Below are 22,748 nucleotides of genomic sequence, written 5' to 3'. Positions count from 1 at the left end.
CTGAACCATGGATTTCCCCCGTCAATCTTTTCGCCACTTGGCTGAATTTTGCTTGGCGACTGGACGTGCTCCGTTGTCCTTTACAGTTCAGTGTTTCAGTGAATGCAAGCAGTGAGTTTGGTCAGGTTACTTAACCGTGGGGCCAACACTGCCTAGTCACATTCCATGTTCACCTGGTGCCCTTGTCCAGTAATAGTCATGGAGTCCAGGAGGAATCGTAATTGCCGTGCCCCGCTCCCCAATCCCCCACTTCCATTGTCCAGGTTACTGAGATCAGTCCTGGTCTGTGTGCCTCCGTCACCATGCCTCCAGAGGAAGCTTACTCAGATGCTGAGCTAAAGCCCTGGTTTACGGACAGCAGTTTTCAACCTCCACCCACAGGGATTTGCTGTTAACGTTTGTGGGAATTGGATTGGAGACGATGTTCTGATACTAAGGTGTTTGTGCACTGTAGTCCCTTCCGCTGGTTTGCATTGCCATAGAGGCTGGCTCTACTGCCTGTCTTACACGACAGACGAAACTAGGAGGTGAATGGTGATGGGAACAATGCTTATCATTGTGGCCAGCAGTGAATCTACGTCCGGTGCTGCAACCCGTCTTCACTGTTCATCATTCCTGCAGGAAACACCAGGAGAAATCCAAACCAGATGTATGTCTCTTTTCGCCCACTCCAGGAGAGACACCATGGGGCTAACTGTGCTCCATGGCCACTGTCCCTGGTGCCCCGGCACAATGATTCAAACAACTTGCCATTAAAAAGTAATTGGCTGGGTGACGAGCTCCTTCCTTGTGCTTCTTTCCCCAGTGTTTCCTGCAGCTCTGTCCGGATTTGGAAGGTTTCCAGTCCGAGGAGGAGAAGCTGAGCTTGGGGTTAGCCGGGGAACATCAGAAGTCCAATGCGTCGCTGGCTCTGCAGCTGTGCCGGACGTGGCTTCAGCGCCACCACCATCCAGGTGAGAAGCTAGGGGGCCTCACGGTAGCATGGTGGTTAGCATCAATGCTTCACAGCTCCAGGGTCCCAGGTTCGATTCCCGGCTGGGTCACTGTCTGTGTGGAGTCTGCACGTCCTCCCCGTGTGTGCGTGGGTTTCCTCCGGGTGCTCCGGTTTCCTCCCACAGTCCAAAGATGTGCGGGTTAGGTGGATTGGCCATGCTAAAATTGCCCGTAGTGTAAGGTTAATGGGGGGATTGTTGGGATACGGGTTACGTGGGTTTAAGCGGGGTGATCATTGCTCGGCACAACATCGAGGGCCGAAGGGCCTGTTCTGTGCTGTACTGTTCTATGTTCTATGTTCTAAGCTGCCAACCCGACTCCATGCGCTCTTCCTCACCGACTGAAAACTATCCAATATGCATGGGGGGGGGGGTTTGAGGATACAGATTCCTGGAACGCACTGCCTGAGAGTGGTAGGGACAGGTCCCACCGAAACATTCGGAAGGGATTTTGACTAACAGAAAAGAAAGAATGTGCAAGGTTATGGGGAGAAGGCGGGAGGGAGAGTGGCCCTAAATCAATTGTTAATTTGGAGAGTTGTTGCAGACACGATGGGCTGAATGGTCTGTGCTGTAACTGTTCTGCGGGATCATTTTTGAGTTAAATGTGCTTGTTTCTAGCCCCATCTTGGCCTTGCATATGGCGCCGAGGACCTGGGTTTGAATCCTGACCCTGGGTCACTGTCCGTGTGGAGTTTGCACATTCTCCCCATGTCTGCGTGGGTTTCACCTCCACAACCCAAAGATGTGCAGGTTAGGTGCATTGGCCACGCTAAATTGCCCCTTAATTGGGAAAAAAATAATTGGGTACTCTAAATTTATTTTAAAAGAAAAGATTAAACAATAGAAAGACTTGTCTGTGTAACATTCACGACCGCTGGACATCGCAGAGCGCTTTATGGCCATTGAAGCATTTGTCACTGTTAATCATAGTGGGGGGGGGGGGGGGTGTGATCTAGAACAAGTGGCCACAGTCTCCGGATGCAAGGTGGGCATTTAGGACGGAAGAGGAGAACCCTCTTCACTCAAGAGGGTGGGGAATTCTCTACCACAGAAGGCGGCGGGGGTCAAGTCACTGAATATATTTAAGGAAAAATAGATTTCTAGGTACTAAAAGGGTTAAGGAGTATGGGGAGAGCGCGGGAGTGTGGAGTTGAGATAGAGGACCAACCATGATCGCATTGAATGGTGGAGGCGGCTCGAGGGGCAGAATGTCCTACTCCTGTTCTTTATGTTTCTAAGTGAGGCAGTGGATTTGTGCCTCACCTCAAAACACAAGGAAGGATACTGGTCAGATGGCCCGATTTTAATGATGTTTGATTCAGAGGTAAATATCAGCCATAACATCAGAGATAACCCTTGCTTGAAATAGTGCCCCGGGGCCTTTCGCATCCACCAGAGCAGGAAGGTGGACCATGTCTCATGCGAAAGCCAGCACCTCTGGCAGTGCAGCCCTCCCTCAGTACTGCACTGGAGTGTCAGCCTTTTTCCTGTTCAAGTCCCGGAAAGGGGACTTGGCCCTGAAACCGTCTGTCTCTGCGGCAGGTGCGCTGCCAAGCGTTCCTGATTCAACCTCATGCTTTACAGTTACAAAAATGTACACTATTTATTTTTGCTGAACTTTTGAGTTAATCGAGGTGAAAATTGTCAGAGCTGGTGGGTTGAATCTTTTAAACATTCTGTTAGCCCCGGTCTAGGACCATGGGGTGTGCAGTGTCCAGTTGCCTCCACAGCTACAATGGCCCTACTGCTCATTCTGATATTTCCAGATAACCAAAGCAGCGTTATGGTCTGTCTGAGTCAGATTGGCAATTTAATCCCAAAGGAGGACAGTTTTCTGTGCCTCCTGCGAGGCATAAAAAAATCCCCAAACTCGTTTTGCACAGTTCTCTTGCCACTCAGCAGAAAGCGCTCCCTTTAATCACGCCAGACTGGGATGGATATTAACCCAGTGGATAAGTACTGGGCCAATCTGTTAAGAGTGGTTTATGATTAACCTTCTTGTTTACTTCTGTTTTTTGCAGAATGTCTTTCTTTAAACAGTAGGAGGGAGGGAGCTGGGAGCAGTTGTTGAATCTGGCGCTGTTTGGTAGAAGATAAACCCCCCCCCCCCCACTACCCCTGTGTGGGTTAATGATTACAGGTGGCTCGGGTTCATCCCGTAATTGGAATCATGTGCTTTGCATGATTCCTAGCCAGGAATAGGTAACATTAAATTCCCCCCCATTGTTATGATGAACCCAGTCGCTGGGAGTTCTGCATTTAATTTTAGCTCTGAATCTTTCTTTCTTTCTTTCTTTTATTTATTTATTTATTTATTTATGCAATGTGGGCATCGTAGGTAAGGACAACATTTGTTGCACTTGGATAGATTGGCTATTTAGGGCATTTCAGAGGGCCATTAAGAGTCAACCACATTGCTGTGCGTCTGGAGTCACATGTAGGCCAGACCAGGTAAGGATGGCAGATTTCCTTCCCTGAAGGACATTAGTGGGGTTGATTTCCAGTGGGTCAGAATGGAGGACAGTTTGTGTTGGGGGTCGGGATTGAAGGCGCTAGCAACAGCCTCTGGGCAATACTCGGGGCGTCCGGTAGTAATAACTTAGTTGAGAATTTGGAGGCAACTTCGGCCGCACTTCGGGTTGGGTGCAGGGTCAAGGGGAAATGCCAATTCGGGGGAACCGTAGATTTGAGCCAGGGAAGTGGGATGGAAATTTTTGGAGATGGGAGGAGAATGGAATTAGGACACTAAAAGATTTGTTTCTTGGGGGTCGGTTTGCAGGATTGAAGGAGCTGGGAGCAAAGTATGGTCTGGAGCAGGGGGAAATATTTAGATACATGTAGGTTCAACACTTTGCCAGAAAGGAGATACAGAGCTTCCCGGGGGAGCCGGTCTCCACATTGCTGGAGGATCTGCTGACGATAGGGGGACTGGAGAAGGGGATAGTGTTGGAGGTTTACGGGGCTATTTTGGAAGAGGAGAAGGCACCACTGGAAGGGATCAAAGCAAAGTGGGAGGAAGAGTTGGGAGAGGGGTTCTGCTGTGAGGTGCACCAGAGAGTGAACGCCTCCACCCCGTGCGCGAGGTTGGGGCTGATATAGCTGAAGGTGGTATACAGAGCACACCTCACGAGGCCGAGGATGAGCCGGCTCTTTGAGGGGGTAGAAGATGTGTGTGAACGTTGCGGAGTGGGCCTCGCAAACTACATTCTTATGTTTTGGTCCTGTCCAAAGCTGGAGGATTAAAACTGTACCCGGGCCCTCAAGAGGCCCTATTCGGGGTGTCAGGCCAGCCGGGTGGAAACGGGTGCGGAGGCCTTTGCCTCGTTGATCGCCCGAAGGCGGATCCTGTTGGGGTGGAGATTAACCTCTCCACCCTGTGCCCTGGCTTGAAAGGTCAAATTTGAACTGAAGGGAAGAAGGGTTCTACAATTCAGGGGCAATATTCATTATGCACTTTTGAGAATTGGATTACATCGGGCGGGGGGAGGGGGGGGGGGCTGTGTTAATGGTGACTATGGGTGATTCCTGATTCCTTTTTGTCATTTGTTTATGTTAACGTGCGGGGCTAATGTCTGGGGTTTGGTGGGAGGATGGGATCGTTGTTATTGATATGGGAATTGACATTATATTCGTCACTGATTATTGTTTGTTGTTGGTGGGTGTCAATTTGGGAGAAAATGTGAAAAAGGAGGATAAAATTATTTTTAAAAAGGACATTAGTGAACCAGATGGGTTTTTAACGTTAATCACTGATAGTTTCCCGATCACCATCACTGAGGCTAACCTTCAATTCCATATTTTATTCATTGAAGTTAAATAGTGTGGTGGGATTTGAACCATGTCCCTGGAGCTTGAGCCAGGGCCCCCAGATTACCAGTCCAGAAACATTGGCAGTGTGTCACCACCTCCCCTGTTGAGTGAACCCATCGCGGCTGGGGAGATGGAAGAATCGCGGAGGGCAGCACTACAATTGGCGTCAGTGTTTCTGGGCTGGAACAAGAGGCAAGTGTGGGGGGGGGGGGGGGGGGGGGTGGCTGTGCTGCCAACTCTCCTGGCATCTGCTGTGAGCAGATATTGTGGGGAAAGGATGGCGCTCGATATTGCTACCCGCCCCACTCGCCGATTACTCCCTCAATCCCATCAGTGGGTGGAGACTGGGCGGACAGAGTGGGGGCTTAATGTCATCGGAAAGGAACCTCCAACTGTGGGCTGGTAACTCGGGGGGCGGGGGGGGGGGCAGGGAAATAAAAACTATTCTTGATGTGTTACTGGAATTGCAGCAGCAATTTGCTCACTGTGGGGATGTTTTGAATGGAAATATCTGCAACAACACCCGTGTTACTCTGGATCTTGGGTGTGGGTGTGAAAAATATTTTGTCAGTAGTGTGCAGGGCTAGTGTTAAACTGTGCCTTTTAGTCCAGTACCACCCTGTTTGACATGAACAAGGAAATACTATTTTTAGGCTTCTGTTTATAGGCTACATGATCCACCATGCCCCCTCCCTGTTGCTACAGGGGTCCTGAACCGTTTTTTTCCTTAAGCTCCCCTCCATGTTTAGAAGGTTCCACAGATGACCCCCCCCCCCCCCCTCCCCCACGTATTACAGCATGTTTTTTTTTCAGTATGAATACTAGATAATCAAACTGGTATATTTATTAATTTTGCATTTCTTACTCAATATGAAACTAATTGCAGGGCACAAGATCAGGGTTTGGGTGGGGGGTGATGATGTGGTGTTGCTGTGAGGTGACTTGCCCCCCCCCCCCCCCCCCCCCCCCCCCCCCCCACACACACACACACACACACACAGTTACAGGCTGCGTTGAAGCTCCTGCGTCTGAAACACGGATTTAAAAATCAATTAATGAAGCATCACGTGGACTGTGCATGGTCCACGTCCGACACTTCCCTGGTTATTTTCGACAGACCCTTTCTCGTGGAACCCTAGACACGAGGAGGACAGTGACCCCTGGTGGAGCGCCCTGCAGTAGATTGCAGCACGATTAGAATGCTGAGCGTGAACACACCATCTACTGTGTGGTTACTTGTTTAGACAGGAATATAAATTGAGGCGAGCAGGCTTCAAGCTGTTCTGTAGCAGCCGCGTTGAGTGTCTACGTTCTAGTGTAACATTCCGTGCGGACCGAGATGTTCCTGTGTGTTTTTAATCTGAGCCACAGTTGGATTCAGGGATCCTTAAGTTCCAATAGAGTGCTGCCTTACACAAAGGGCCCACTTTGTGGTTCCTGACCTCAGCTGTGCAATCGAGGCAAGTTGTCGTCGGGTGCCTTCTAGTGACTGGACTCCGAATCGCCTGGTTGAAGGCCCGACCTGCACCTCAGCTGCTTTGACCATTGTACAGTGTTGGAAAGATTGCTCCACGATTCTGCCAGCTTGTGGTGGCTCCACGGATTTGCATTTAATTCCCCGTGGCTGTGTTCTCAAGTTTGAGGTTCCCTTCTCTCTCCCCCCCCCCCCCCCCCCCCCCCCCGGGGTTGCGGAACTGAGCGAGCGGGTTTGGAGCATCTGCGACGTTCTGAAACCCTTTTTTTTCTCTGTTTTCCTTCTTGCAGATTTTCCTCCGCTCCGAGATTCGCTGGATTTTGTTGAGGAGCATGGGAAACAGCGACCGCCTGTCAGCTCAGGATTCTACCTGCCCACCCCCATGATAGACGGTAACATTCCAACTTTTTCCCCACCTTTCTGATCTCTTTCCCCCCCCCAAAACCCCGAGGACACTCCGATCAGTTTCGGATGCAACGACTGAACATCTGATACTAAATCAAGTGTGCCGACAGCCCCTGTGCATGGGGGAACATTAATAAAAACCCGACGCGAGCTTTTGCAGCATTGGTGGAGTAGGAAGAGGAGTGAGGTCATTCGGCCCTTCAAACCGTTTGCAGCATCATCCGTGACTGATTTGTACGGTGACTCCATCCACCTGCCTTCCATCCCAAACCTTTTCCTAACAAAAAATAAATCTCATCATTCTCAGACTCTCGCAGCCTCTTGGACGATAGAGTTCCTGAATTAAACCAAGGGCTTCATCCACACTTAACTTCAGATTATGCCCCTATTTCTGACTCTGCCACACCCTCCCCTAGCCAGCCAGGATGGCAGGGGTGAAACCAAGATCGAGAAGGTGGTTCTTTTGGCTGAGATTGGGCATAATGCCTGTTCTTGTCAGCCCGGATCCAGTTCTTAGAATTTACAATGCAGAATGAGGCCAATCGGCCCCCCAAGTCTGTACCAGCCCTTGGAAAGCGCGCCCTGCTTAATCCCGCGCCCCACCCTATCTCTAACCCCCACCTAACCGTTTGAACACTTGAGGGGCAATTTAGCCTAACCTGCACATCTTTGTGTTGTGGGGGTGAGACGCACGCAGACACGGGGAGAATGCAAAGTCCACACGGACAGTGACCCGGGGTCTGGATCGAACCCGGGTCCTTGGCGCCATGAGGCATTAGTGCTAACCACCATGCCACCCTAAGGTGATAGATTTCAGTGCTTGTCCTGTCCACTCTGCGCACTGGTTTTGTAGCTTAAAGAAAGTAGGTTCCTTTTGTTGCTGGCTTGCTGGGACTTATGGCCTTAAAAGCTACATTTGACCGTCAGAGGTTGAGCACGCTGGACGGAGCTCAGTGCTTCAGGAGAGCCATGTGTGGGCCGTTTTTATTAGGGATGGAACAGGAGAGCTTCCCGCTCCACATCAAAGAGGCTGTCCTTCCCCAGGACTAAGAAAACGGCACACACTTCCTTCTTATCAGTGTGGCTAATGATGACTTGAATACCTTGAGTGTCACTTCAGAAGGTGGGTAAGAGTCAACCACACAGCAACAAAGTAGGTCAGCCCTTATGGACTTCACATCCTTGAAGGATATTAGCAGCACGGTAGCAGAGTGATTGGCACTGTGGCTTCACAGCGCCAGGGTCCAAGGTTCGATTCACTGCTGGGGCACTGTCTGTGTGGAGTCTGCACGTTCTCCCGGTGTCTGCGTGGGTTTCCTCCGGGTGCTCCGGTTTCCTCCCACAGTCCAAAGATGTGCAGGTTAGGTGGATTGGCCATGATAAATTGCCCTTGGTGTACAAACAGGTTAAGTGTGGTTACTGGGTTATGGGGATGGGGTGGAGATGTGAGCTTCAGTCGGGTGCTCCTTCCAAGGGCTGGTGCAGACTCGATGGGCCGAATGGCCTCCTTCTGCACTGTATGTTCTATGTTTAATTTAAGTATACTGAAAAACCTCGTAAGAATTCATAGAACTCCTACAGTGCAGAAGGAGGCCATTTGGGCCATTGAGTCTGCACCAGCCCTCTTCGAGCACCCTACCTAGGCCCCCGCCCTAACCCCGTAACCCCATCTAACCTTTATTCACTAAGGGGCAATTTAGCATGGCCAATCCACCTAACCTGCACATCTTTGGACTGTGGGAGGAAACCGGAGCACCCGGAGGAAACCCACGCACACATGGGAGAGAAGATGCACCCGAGGTCGGAATTTAACCGGGTCTCTGACGCTGTGAGGCAGCAGTGCTAACCACTGTCTTCCCCCCCTGCCCATAAAATCTGAAATAAAAACCAAAAACACTGGAAAAGCCTCGCAGGCTGAGTGCGCCTGTGGAGGGAGTTAATGTTTCCAGTCCAACGTGACTTCAGAACCAGAGCAGATTCGTACCGACCCTGCTACTCTCTCCACTGATACTGCTGGACCTGCTGGGTTTTTCCAGCACTTCCTGTTTTAATTCAATGGTACTTTCTCACAAGTGCAATGGTAATAAAAAAAATTTTTAAAAACCCCAACAAAATGGACTCATTGTAGGTCTCTGGTCCAGGGGTTTGTAGTTGTGAATTAGCTGCAGAGATATAAATGTGTGCATCTGCTGCCACCTGGTGGATTTAGATTTCACCAGCAATTTCACTTCCATAACACATGGTCTTTGCAGTAATTCGGGAAGCAGCGTGTTTCATTGTTCTAGCGTCTGGTGCTGAATTGACACCCACTGATCATGCATTAAATTTCAGATTGTGCTCAGCTTTTTGCTGACATAGGCGAGAGTCTCTGCCTCTGGCTTTCTTAAATCTCTTTTGAAGGTAACAGCCTTTTTAAAATATATATATTTTATTCTCCTTTTCACATTTTCTCCCAAATTTAAACCCAACAATAATCAGTAACGAATGTAATGTAAATCCCCATATCAATAACAACAATCCCATCCTCCCTCCAAACCCCAAACATTAGCCCGCATGTTGACATAAACAAATGACAAAAAGCAATCCGGAATCACCCATAGTCACCATTAACACACAGCCCCCCCTCCCCCCAACCCTCCCAGACCCCAACTCCCCCCTAATGTTCGATGTGATCCAATTCTCTAAAGTGCATAATGAATAACGCCCATGAATTGTAGAACCCTTCCATCCTCCCCCTCAGTTCAAATTTGACCTTTTCATGCGTCAAGAATTCCAGCAGGTTCCCCCCGTCAAGCCAGGGCACAGGGTGGAGAGGTTGATCTCCACCTTAACAGGATCCGCCTTTAGGCGATCAACGAGGCAAAGGCTACAACATCGGCCTCCATGCCCATTTCTTTTTTTTTGTTTAATAAACACTTTATTGAGGTATTTTTGGTATAGAAACAACAAAATAGACAATATATATGGAACCACTCCGCGCCCATTTCTAACCCCGGCTGGCCCGACACGCCGAATATGGCCTTCCGAGGGCCCGGGTCCAATTTCATGTGCACCACTTTAGAGGTTACCCTAAACACCTGATTTGGACAGGACCAAAACATATGGACGTGTTTCTCCTGAAAGCTGGCCCAGGGGGTTTTAAAGAGAAGAATTAATTGCTTTGGTGTCTTCAATCCTCTCTTTCTGTAGGTTTGCATTCTGCAGAATGGCTGGGCCGCTCGCAGATCCTCAGACGAGGACCTCTGACGTATTACATTGATGGTGCTCATACGATAGGCAGTATAAAGGTGCGCTGGCATTACCTGGGCCCTGAGTGTTAAGGTGTGTTGCTTGGAGTCTGTAGCACAGTGGGAAGGGCTGAAAACCCAACCAGAGCCTTGTACGAATGCTCGCTGAACGCACAAGGCACCCTGCACACCCACTTGTCCACACTTGGGCAAACTGTTTGCAAGGAGGTTAATGGTAAGAGCAGAGAGGAAACTTGGGTCGTGCTTAACCTAATTTAAGATGCTGGAACATCAGGATTGGGGTTTCCTTCTAGAAGAGAAGCTGATCTCCGTGATGGAGACGATTTGGGATTGAAAGCTGCGGTGGGATGCTGTGTTTTCCAACTATCGAGGAGAAAGGGGCTGAATGGCTGGAAATGCAGCAACGGAGTTCACGTGGATGGAGCCCCACAAGGAAGAGGCTACAGGCAGACGTTGGGTCCTGGACACAGTTGTGCCAGAACAGGAAGACAAGTGACTGCTGGTTATTGTTGGATAGCGAAAGGTGCAACAGAACACCGATAATCCCTCTGAGTCGGATACTAGAGGAGAGAGAGGTGTTGTGCGAGCATGGTCTGGTCAGTGAGGGGAAGTAACTATCACAGTCCCAGAGAATGTTTGATACTTCTGGTTAAGGCCATTTCCTGCAGTGGCAGAAACCTGACTCTGAGATTGTGGGAAAGTTCGACACGTATTTTTGCTGACAACAACACGCCCAAGTTTTGAAAGCAGAGAAGTTATATTTGGGGTTGGTGGCTTCCCGGGTTTGATGGATGGGGTTTGCGTTTATTTTTAAGGCGCGGGTGATGAAGAAGGGGGCTACTCTTAGACAGGGATTAAGTTATGCTCCTTGCAGCCTTTTATTTCGTGGTGTGAGCATTGACTCTAGCCTTGTGTTTTCAGGCCTGTGTGAAGTGGTTTCGGGAGCATTCGTTAAAGGAGGCGGAAACTGCGAGGTAAGTACCTGGTGACTGTGTTCTGTACCCATGGGTCAGGCGGAACTGTAATATTGGGCTTGGGCACGTGGCCTCGTAGCAGCTTCCTCCACCCCTGTGCTGACTGCTCAGGAACTGAATGCAGTGCCTGGTATCTGACTGAATCAGCAAGGTCCCAGGCTCTGCCTTGTCTGTGCCGAGCGAATGAATCTCCAGTGGGTGGAAAACAATGACCGTGATGCTGTACGAGGGGTGGAGTAGAGGGTGGTATGGGGTTGGCAGTCCGTTGGGACACACACACACACACACATTAGCCATGATTGTCGTTTCTGATCATGGGCCAGAGACTTGCTCAGGGCAGATTTGTGGTGGTTGGATGGAGGACTTGACAACGAGCAAGACTGGGGTGGGATGGGGTGGATCCCATTAGGGTTGATGGGAGGCATATTCTATGTCTTATTGCTTTTGGCAAGTACTATACTGTGCGGACTTCCTCTGGTTTACTGATGAGTCTGCATTGGTTCAGCCAGAACACTCCACATTTATCGCTGCGTCTCTGTGGATGCTTTGGCATCCTTTATGAAAGAAAAATACTGAGGGTGTTGGAAGTCTGAAATGAGAACATTCTGGAAATACTGAGCCCATCTGGCAGCATCTGTGGCAAGGGTAACGAGTTAAGCTTTCAGGTCGATGACCGTTGAGGGCATTGACCTGAAACTTTAACTCTGCTGTGGTCTGACCTGCTGGGTGTTTCCAGCATTCTGTTTATGGCAGTCTGGTGACCAGAATTTTGCACAGCGCCCCCAGAATTATTGGCGGCACGGTAGAACAGCGGTTAGCACTGTTGCTTCACAGTGCCAGGATCCCAGGTTCGATTCCCGTCTTGGGTCACTGTGCAGAGTCTGCACGTTCTCCCCGTGCCAGCGTGGGTCTCCTCCGGGTGCTCCGGTTTCCTCCCACAAGTCCCGAAAGACGTGCTTGTTAGGTGAATTGGACATTCTGAATTCTCCCTCAGTGTACCCGAACAGGTGTGGTGACTAGGGGATTTTCACAGTAAGTTCATTGCAGTGTTAATGTAAGCCTACTTGTGACAATAATAAATATTATTATTCTTGTATGCGGCAGCCAGACTCAGCACCACCTCCTGGGATAATTCAGATACCATTTGAATTGACCCCTCCAATCTCCCTCAAGCCAAACATTTTGCCATTGTGGTTATTCTGACAGCAGAGCTCAGTGTTTAATCCATTGGCCTTTTTTTAAAGAACTCTGATATTTGCATCACTCTAGTCAAAAAAGACGATCCATGAAAGATGTCACGGCAACGGTTGGTACCTGTTGAACTGTGTTCCAGTCTGGATCATTGTCTCCGGGTGAATTCAAAGTGAGCCTGACAAAGAGGGCGGCTGCATTCATCCTTTGAGTGGCCTGCTCTTTCCTTTTCTGTGTCCGAGCATTTCATTCCTCAAAGCAATCTGGGAGAGGGGGTCATGGGTCAAACAGCCCAGACGCTTTGGGGGGGGGGGGGGGCGCCAAGAGTGGAGAGTGGTGTGGATAATGGGGGAATGCGGCCCAGACCCTGTGTCTTGAGGTTCAAGTAATGGGACGCATTGCCCCAGACTCTGGGAGGGACGCATTGCCCCGGTCTCTGGGAGGGGCGCATTGCCCCGGTCTCTGGGAGGGGCGCATTGCCCCGGTCTCTGGGAGGGGCGCATTGCCCCGGTCTCTGGGAGGTAAGTGATCCGAAGCTGCCAGTGTGAAGTTGATATGGTGTCTGATTATTGAGTGCTTTTCTTCTTGCAGAGGACCCGTAGTACAGGTGCTGCTGTTCAACACAACAGGGGAACGAGATGCTGCCGCTCTCCTTAAATTACTCATGGTAAGAATGGACTGTGCAATGTATCCTGTTCGGGGGGGGGGGGGGGGGGGGGGGGGGGTGGTTTTTATCTGGTTGTTCAGTATGTTGGAGGGTTTCCCTGTTATAAATAGAGAGACTCTTGTTCACACCTAATAGTTTTGAGTTTGGCTTCTCTTCGGCTTCCTCTGCTGGTTAGTTACAAAGTACAAACGTAAGCCAGAGGAGCAGGCCACGCAGCCCCGGAGCTCAGGAAGACCATGGCTTATCTACACCCACTCCGCTTTCCTGCAGAAAATTCTGTCTGTCTCCACCCCGAATATATTCCGTGCCTGAGCATCTGGAGATCTCTGGGAAGAAATTTCTCCGCAGCCTTCAATGGCCGATTCCTTATCGTGAGACTGTGAAGTCCACTCTAAAAGTCGCAATGGTATAAAGCTTGTGCCGTGTGGCAGGGTTTAAAATAACTTGTAACAAGAAAAGAAACACGGGATTTCTTTCCCCTTCCCCTGTGGGTTGCCTTCAGATATCTATTAGGTCAGAGATCAAACCGAGGATTTTCACCAGGTACCTCCCAAGCTCTTTACAGTCAGTGACTTGAGTTTTTTAAAGTGTAGTCGCTGTTATAATGTAGGAAACACGGCAGCCGATTTGCGTGCAGCAAACTCTCCCAAATAGCAATGTGGATAATTTGTTTCTGTGTGTGATGTTGAACAATGAATAAATATTGGGACGACATTGAGGATAACTCCCCTACTCCTCTTCAAAATCATGTCATGGGGTCTTGCGTATCCACCCTAGGAGCCAAAAGGGGCCTCCGTTTAAGACCTCATCTGAAAGACTGAATCCCTGACAGTGCAGCACTCCCTCAGGACTGAGCTGGGGTGTCAGCCTTGATTCTGGTTGAACCCGGAACCTGGTGATTCAGAGGCTGGAATGCTACTGGCTGAACCGCGACTGAATGCTCAGTTTTGGTTACCAACCTTCCCCAAAAACATAAGTGGACAGAGAAGAGAGAAGTGACGCAGGAATGATCCCGGAGAGCTGGGTGTGTCCACTGGCCTTCAGATCCAGCGCAGACCAAGAGGATCGAGCTGCCTGAAGTGTTCTGTTCTATGTGAATTGAGTTTGGGCAGCCCTGGTGAGTCTATAGCAGGAAACTGCCTCTGCTTTGGCACTCCGTCCCAATGTCCCTTTGGGCAGCACGGTAGCACAAGTGGATAGCATTGTGGCTTCACAGCACCAGGGTTCCAGGTTCAATTCCCCGCTGGGTCACTGTCTGTGCGGAGTCTGCACGTTATCCTGCGTGGGTTTCCTCCGGGTGCTCTGGTTTCCTCCCACAGTCCAAAGACGTGCAGACTAGCTGGATTACCCTTAGTGACCAAACAAAAAGGTTGGGAGGGGTTATTGGGTTACAGGGATAGGGTGGAAGTGAGGGCTTAAGTGGGTCGGTGCAGACTTGATGGACCGAATGGCCTCCTTCTGCACTGTATGTTCTATGTTCTCTATATTCACTGAGAGGTTGGTATGAGAAACGTGAAAAATACCTCACTGACTAAGTAGTGAGTACTCACCAAAGGCTGAGGTTGGCAGGTTTAGTTGAATTGAACAAGTCAGCAGGAGCTCGCATTGTTGATGGTGTACCTGCAACAAGGATAGGGCAAGATCATCGAGCGACTGTGTCCCGACCCATCCAGTGCTCATGAACCCACGGATGCCATTTACACGACCACACGATTCATTCCAGGAATTGTGAATTTTAGGAATTCTCTACCCAGAATCATAGAATTTACAGTGCAGAAGGAGGCCATTCGGCCCATCAAGTCTGCACCGGCTCTTGGAAAGAGCACCCTGCCTAAGGCCACACCTCCACCCCATCCCTGTAACCCAGCACCCCAGCCAACCTTTTTGGACACTAAAGCACATCGTTGGACTGTGGGAGAAAACCGGAGCACCCGGAGGAAACCTACGCACACACAGGGAGAACGCGCAGACTCTGCACAGTGACCCAAGCCGGGAATCGAACCCGGACCCTGGAGTTGTGAAGCAACTGTGCTACCGTGCCCCACTGAAGGTGTCAGTCTCAGAACTATTCAACAATGAACGGCATCGGGGCGGCATGTCGCGCAGTGGTTAGCACTGGGACTGCGCCGCTGAGGACCCGGGTTCCAATCCCGGCCCTGGGTCACTGTCCGTGTGCAGGTTAGGTGGATTGGGCACGCTAAATCGCCCCTTAATTGGAAAAAAAAAACAGTTGGGTACTCTAAATTTATAAAAACGGAATGAACGTTGTCGGAACTGGAAATGTGACGAAACGTAGAAAGTAGGGGCACGAGGCGGTCATTCGGCCCATCGAGCCTGTTCCATCATTCGATATGACCGTGGCTGATCCTCCAGCTCAACACCATACCATGGCGCTCTCCCTGCACCCCTTGACATCTTTAGTGTCTGGAAATCGATTTCCTACTTGAATAAATATTCAGTGCCTTGGCCTCCACAGCCTTCTGTGGTAGGTTCACCACCCTCTGTGAAGAAGTTTCTCCTCAACTCGGGCCTAAATCGGCTACCCCGTATCCTGCGACGGTGACCTCCTTGTTCTAGACTCCGTCCCCAGCCAGGGGAAACGCCCATCCCTGCCACCAGTCAGTGCCAACACTCCGAACCATTCCTGCCATCAGTCAGTGCCAACACTCCGAACCATTCCTGCCAACACTCCGAACCATTCCTGCCACCAGTCCGTCCCAACACTCAGAACCATCCCTGCCACCAGTCCGTCCCAACACTCAGAACCATCCCTGCCACCAGTCCGTCCCAACACTCAGAACCATTCCTGCCACCAGACTGTGCCAACACTCAGAACCATCCCTGACACCACTGTGCCAACACTCAGAACCATCCCTGCCACCACTGTGCCAACACTCAGAACCATCCCTGCCACCAGTCTGTGCCAACACTCAGAACCATCCCTGCCACCACTGTGCCAACACTCAGAACCATTCCTGCCACCACTGTGTCAACACTCAGAATTTTATACATTTCAATGAGATCCCCTCTCATTCCTCTAAACTCCAATGAATACAGACTTAGTTGACTCAGTCGTTCCTCGTGTGACAAACCTGCCATCCCAAGAATCTGCCTGGTGAACCTTTGCCACACTCCCTTGCTGGCAATTACATTCTTTCTTCGGTAAGGAGATCAAAGTTGCACACAATACTCCTTTAATGTGGCCTCCCGCTCTCTGTTCTGGTTGAATCCCTGATGAAGGGTAAGTCGGAGAGATTTCAAAGGCTGCTCTCGGGTGAGGAGGGTCAGAGCTGCCGCTTGATGTAGGCACGGGGGTGGGTTAGGGGGGGAAGCGGGGTCTGTGATGGGGGCCTTGCCTACAGCTAATAAGAGAACCTGATGTTTGTTTGTTTTTTTCAGCCTTGTCAGTTTGATTTTGCAGTTTTCTGCCCCAATCTCTTTGACGTGGTACAGACGAACCTTAACGCTGGTAAGTGCAGTTCTGGTAAATTAGTTCTTTTGAAATGTGAACTCCTTGGAAGCTTTCTTGCCGTCCGAGAGCCATCATGGCGAAATATTCTCACTATCTCGATGAGTTAAACTACAAAAAATGTATTGTTTTTTCGCAATAGGTACAAAAAAGACAAATTTATAGAACTTGTGCTATTTCTTGTATGTATATGTTTATTATAATTAAAATGTTCTCTGATTCAAGGTCCGTCTTTGCCATTTTTAATGGGAGAAGTGATGCATCTTCTGGTTCAAATTAATTTAACGTTTGTGTGGTGCTGGAGAGCTGAATTCTCTGAGCAGACTCTCAACTTTTCTCTCTCGCTCCCTCCCTTTCTGCAACTGGTATGTTCCCTCCAGCTGCAAACCTCTCTCCCAGCAAACAGATCCCTTAAATATTCCCTCCACACCAGCCTATACCCCCGGAGCCTCACATCCAAAACCCACTGCCGCAAAACTATGATTATTGCAAATCGGTGCCTCCAGGGACATACCTTTCATTCCAAAGTGCTGCCAACACTGGTTCCACACCCTCGGTGCTGATACCATCATCGGGCTCGTGGAGCACCTGACCAGCAAGAACAGAAGGGACGCCAACAGCAGTGCCCTGAGGCTGGTCCCCTGATACAAGGCCGCCTCCATCCGCCCTCAATCTGACCGTTCCTCCTGACCATTGCAATGCTAACTGCCCGATTCAGCAAACTCTGCAACGCTATCAAATCTTCCCCTTCGAGCCCTCTCCAAGAACCTCTTCCCAACCCGCGGGGCGCTCCCCGTCCCCACAAACCTCAATCATCCCATTAACCTTCCTAAAAAATAACTTGATCACAACAATCGGGAGGTTCTGGAACAGAAACAAGAACTTTGGAAACATTGTCATCTTTACCGCCTGGACCTGACCAGCCAATGGCGATGGCAGAGCATCCCACCTTTCATTCCCTCCACCTTCCACGCCAAGTTCAACTGCAGCTGGGTCTAACTCTGTGCCACTTGTATCCCAAAGTAATGAAAACTCGCCTCTACTAACCGGAGCAGCGGTTCTCCAAACCACCTCGTGTCCCCAAGCATAACTGAGAATAGGTCACTTTTCCACGTGTTAAGCTCGTACCTCTCAAAAGCAGCCAAAGTCCCCATGATCCTGTCGAAGCTCCAGACTGGGTCCAAAATGTACAGCAGGAGATCATTTGCACACAAAGAAACTCCCTTTCGAGCACCGATACCTCGCCACCCCTTAAACCCCGAAGCGCCATTGCCAACAGCTCAATTGCCAGGACAAAGAGAAATGGGGACAGCCAGCACCCCTACCTTGTCCCCCAAAGAACCTCTGTACATTCACCGGCACCCACCCCTGCACAAAGCCCGTCTGGTCCTTACTTAACACTCCTAGCACTCCATCCTCAATCCGCGTCGCCAGCACCTCACCAACAACGTCCCATCTATATTCAACAGCAAGATCGGGCGGTACGAACCACCTGGGTCCAGGCCCTTGTCTTTCTTTAAAGATGAGCGAAATCGAAGCCAGGGACAGGTTTGGGGGACAACTCTCCATTGACACGTTATATATCATATCTTCATATAGCAGGGGCCCCAGCTCCAATCCAAACTTCTTATAGAACTCGACTGGAAACCCATCTGGACCCGGGGCCTTCCCCGCCTGCATCGACCCCATGCGGTCCCTCAACCCAATCAGAGCCTGCAGCCCCTGAAGCTTTGCCTCCTCCTCCTCCTGCCCCAACTAGCCCTTCCTCAGCCTCGTCTGATCCCCCAACTTCAGGTACGTCGTCTGAAGAAATACAGTGTCTGCCTTCAAAACCCTTAAATGCGCGAAAACGCAAGGCCGTTTAACCACACCATTCAAACTCCGAGCATTCCAGGGCAGCACGGTGGCGCAGTGGGTTAGCACTGCAGTCTCACGGCGCTGAGGTCCCAGGTTCGATCCCGGCTCTGGGACACTGTCCGTGTGGAGTTTGCACATTTTCCCCTTGTTTGCGTGGGTTTCACCCCCACAACCCAAAAATGTGCAGGATAGGTGGATTGGCCACGCTAAATTGCCCATTAATTGGAAAAAATGAATTGGGTATTCTAAATTTGTTTTTTAAAAAACGAGCGTTCCACGTAATCAACCGTATCGGAGGGTTCCCCGCTCTCTTCCCTCATCCTAACTGCTCAACTATAGCCCCTCTTTACCTAGTACCCTCTAGCCCTCCCCAAGATGTCCACTGCCGTCTCTTTTTAACCAACTACGCCACACCAATTCCACCCACCTGCACTTCACTCCCGTTAACTAGCCAACATGGTGGCCCCCCCCATCCGCAATTCACCATGAACATACTCACCCACTCTGCACCCAAGCACAGTAAATACAACAATCCGCCTGGTGTATGTTTACCCACATTGGCATCTCCAAAGTTCAGTTACCTCCCAGTCCGTGATCTCTCATAAATTCAGTCGCCTACTCCGGGGTACCAAAATCGAATTCGCGATTCTGGCGGGTGACCGAGCAGGATACAACACCCCAAACTTCATTCCTTCCATGTAGAGAGCCATCTTGATTCGATTGAACCCGGCCTGCAGTTTGGCCAACTCCGCACCTAGGTCCTGGCACGTAACCTCCCCAGGAGCACTTTCCCGTTTCCTTTGCCCGTCTCAGAATCCTCCCCTTATCGAGAAAATAATGCATCCGCACCACCATCGTCCTCTGCGACTGCTTGCAGCATCTTCCTCAACACCCTGTGCTCCCTCAATCTAGGGCGAAAAAGGACCAAACTCTATCTCGAGCGGGAACCATCAAATGTGTGATCATCGTATCTCAAACAATGACAAATCAGACTACAAAAAGGAGATAGATCACTTGGTTTCACGGTGTACCGAAAACAACCTCTCTCTAAATGTTGGAAAGACCAATGAACTGACCATCAACTTCAGGAAGCATAGCGTGCCGCCCCCCCCAATCAATCTACATCAATGGCTCTGAAGTGGAGATGGTCGACAGCTTTAAGCTCCTGGGGGTCACCATCACCAACAGTCTGTCCTGGTTCACTCATGTTGATGCAACAGTCAACAACATCTCTACTTTCTACGGAAGCTAAAGAAATTTGGCATGTCTGCATCAACTGTCACAAACTTCTACAGAAGTGCCATCGAGAGCATCCTATCCGGCAGTATCACAGCCTGGTATGGCAAACTGCTCGGTCCTAGATCGCAAGAAGCTGCAGAGTGTGGTGAACTCGGCCCAATGCATCACACAAGCTTCCCACCCCCACATTGATTCTATATACACCTTCCGCTGCCTCAGGAAGGCAGACAGCATTATCAGAGGCCCCTCACACCAAGGCTTGGCCCTGTTCCAGACCCTTCCATCAGGCAGACGGTAGAGAATCTGAAGACCTGTGTATCCAGGCATAGGAACAGCTTTTTCCCCACAGCTAAAAGACTCAACGACTTTCCCTCGGACTGATCTGTCCCCTGTAAGAACATTATTCACGACGCCCTACGCTGCTCTTGCTCATGTATTTGCTTTGTTTTGACCCCTTGTTCCGCACTACAACTAATCACTATTAGTTAAGGTACCGTTTGTCAATGTTCTCTGTTGATTATTCTTTTGTATACTAAATATGTATTGTGTACATTCCCTTGGCCGCAGAAAATACTTTCCCTTTTTAAATAAATTTAGAGTACCCAATTCATTTTTTCCAACTAAGGGGAAATTTAGCGTGGCCAATCCACCTAGCCTGCACATCTTTGGCTTGTGGGGGCGAAACCCACGCAAATTCGGGGAGAAGGTGCAAACTCCACACGGACAGTGACCCAGAGCCTTGATCAAACCTGAGACCTCGGCCCTGTGAGGCAGCAGGGCTAACTCACTGCGCCACCGTGCTGCCCAGAAAATACTTTTCACTATACTTCAGCACATGTGACAAATATCAATCCATTGCTGCCACCGGACATCCCAATCTGGTTGACTCTGAAATGGCCTAGCTAGCCACTTAGTTCAAGGGCAATTTGGAATCCTTTTTTAAAAAAAAAACTCCTTTCACTTGCCAGTTAATCAAGAATCTATTTAGCTGTTTCCACCATCTCTTGAGGAAGACACATAACCCATTGTGTGAAGACTGATTCAGAGTTGAGGAAAAAGCATATATGTGCGCAAAGAGGGGTGGCAGATCAGAAATGTGGACAGAATATAAAGAATAGACAAAAAGATTAATGAGGAGGGAAAATTTAGAGTACGAGAGAAAGGTAGCTGGAAATATAAAGACGGATAGTCAGACTTTCTGCAGGTATTTAAATAAGAAAAGAGTTAACTACCTGAGCGCCAGCTCCCTAGAAAGTGAGTTGGGGGAATTAATATTGGAGAATAATGAGATGGCAGATGAAATGAACGGGTATTTTGCACCAGTCTTTACTGTAGAGGATACAAGTAACATCCCAGATATAGCTGCAAGTCATGAACTGGAATTGAGGGATGAACTCAGGAAAATGATCATCATAAGGGAAGTGGTATGGAGCAAATTGTTGGAGCTGGGCCCTATCAAATCCCGACGTCCTGATGGACTTCATCCTGCAGTGTTAAAAGAAGTGACCAGTGAGATGGTTGATGCATTGGTTTAAATTTTCCAAAATTCCCTAGATTCGGGGACGGTTCCATTCGATTGGAAAATGGCAAATGTATCTTTCGTTCAAAAAGGGAGGGATACAGAAAGCAAAAAACTACAGGCCATATAGCATAACATTTGTTGTGGGGAAAATGTTCAAACCTATTATTAACAAAGTAGGGCACTTGAAAAGTTAAGTCAATCAGGCAGAGTCAACATGGTTTTGTGAAAGGCAAATCATGTTTAACCAATTCATTGCAGTTCTTTAATGGAGTCGCATGCTGTGGATAAGAAGGAACTATTGGAGGCACTGTACCTGCAGAAGACATTTGATAAAGTGCCACATCAAACATTATTGTGGAAGTAAAAGCTCATGATGAAGGCTGTAACATATTGATTGCAGATTAGGCTGACTAACAAGAAACAGGGTAGCCTCTGTTTCCTGGTGGGGATGTAACGAGTGGATATGTGCTGGAGCCTCAACTTTATACGGTTTATATAAATTATTTGGATGAAGGGATAGAGGGTATGGTTGCGACATGCTAATGACAAAGATAGATAGGAAAGTTAATTGTGAAGACGGCATAAGGATACTGCAAAGGGACATGGGCAAGGTGAGTGAGCAAAGATCTGACAAATGGAGTAGACAGTTGGCAAATGTGAGATTGTCCATTTGACAGGAAGAATAAAAATAACATTATCTAAATGGTGAGAGATTGAAGAGTTCTGAGATGCAGAGGGATCTGCATCTAGTGTATGAATTAAAAAAGGCTAGTATGTAGGTAATTAGGAAAGCTAATAGACTATTATTTATTATGAGGGGAATTGACTACACAAGTAGAGGTTATGCTTCAATTGTGATTGGTGATAGCATATCTGGAGTATTGTGTACAGTATTGGTCACCTTTAACAAAAGACACAAATATTTTAGAGGCAATTGAGAAAAGGTTTTAGAAGAATACCAGGAATGGGTGGGTTGTCTTTAATTTTAAATTTAGTTGCAGGATGTAGGTGTCGCTGGTTAGGCCAGCAGTTATTGCACATCCCGAGTTGCCCATCAGAAGGAGGTAGCAAGTTGCCTTCTTGAACCGCTGCAGTCCTTGAGGTATAGATACACCCACTGTGCTGTTGGAGAGAGAGTTCCAGGATGTTGCCCCAGAGACAGTGAAGGAACGGCGATATATTTCCAAGTCAGAGTGGTGAGTGACTTGGAGGAGAACCTCCAGGTGGTGGGGTTCCCAGGTATCGGCTGCTCTTGTCCTTCTCGATGGTGGTGGTCGTGGGTTTGGAAGGTGTTGTCTAAGGAACCTGGTGAGTTACTGCCGTGCATCTTGTAGATCGTCTAAAGTGCAGAAGGAGGCCATTCGGTCCATCGAGTCTGCACCAACCCTTGGAAAGAGCACCCTACTCAGCCCCACGCCTCCATCCTATCCCACTAACCCCACCTAACCTTTTGGACACGAGGGGTCAATTTAGCACAGCCAATCCACCTAACCTGCACATCTTTGAATTGTGGGAGTAAACCAGAGCACCCGGAGCAAACCCACGCAGACACTGGGAGAACGTGCAGACTCCGCACAGATAGTGGCCCGAGGCCCGAATTGAACCCGGGAACTTGGAGCTGTGAGGCAGCCGTGCTAACCCCTGTGCCACTGTGTTGCCCAAGGCATCATCTTGGTCGCTGCCAATTCACTATATTGTAACAGTGTTAGATTACTGGAGGAGACATTAACCCCACGTTGTGTCCTCTCAAACAACCCCGAGGCACACTAACATTCCAGTGATCTCATTTAGAGGACAACAACTTTGTTCCCAGTATCTAACCCACCAAAATAAAATTAACCAGTCGTTCATCGCAGTGCAGTGCTCTGTACCCGTTCCCCTCTTCAGTATGAGACCC

At 49.3% G+C, this 22,748-nt stretch overlaps 1 protein-coding gene across 1 annotated transcript in view; it reads left to right on the top strand.

Annotated features, from left to right (window-relative positions):
- The window catches only part of fpgs (folylpolyglutamate synthase), a 46,667-nt gene that overhangs the window by 19,781 nt on the left and 4,138 nt on the right, over window positions 1-22,748 (top strand). The window contains exons 10-15 of the mRNA XM_038781578.1: window positions 806-953; window positions 6,570-6,671; window positions 9,874-9,971; window positions 10,854-10,906; window positions 12,689-12,764; window positions 16,164-16,233. Coding sequence (XP_038637506.1) covers window positions 806-953; window positions 6,570-6,671; window positions 9,874-9,971; window positions 10,854-10,906; window positions 12,689-12,764; window positions 16,164-16,233 — 547 coding nt within the window. The remainder of the gene's footprint in view (window positions 1-805; window positions 954-6,569; window positions 6,672-9,873; window positions 9,972-10,853; window positions 10,907-12,688; window positions 12,765-16,163; window positions 16,234-22,748) is intronic.

Source organism: Scyliorhinus canicula, chromosome 21, assembly GCF_902713615.1.
Source record: "Scyliorhinus canicula chromosome 21, sScyCan1.1, whole genome shotgun sequence".
NCBI lineage: Eukaryota > Metazoa > Chordata > Chondrichthyes > Carcharhiniformes > Scyliorhinidae > Scyliorhinus > Scyliorhinus canicula.
Note: the sequence above shows the minus strand (reverse complement) of the source record. Positions and strands in the feature narration are given on the sequence as shown.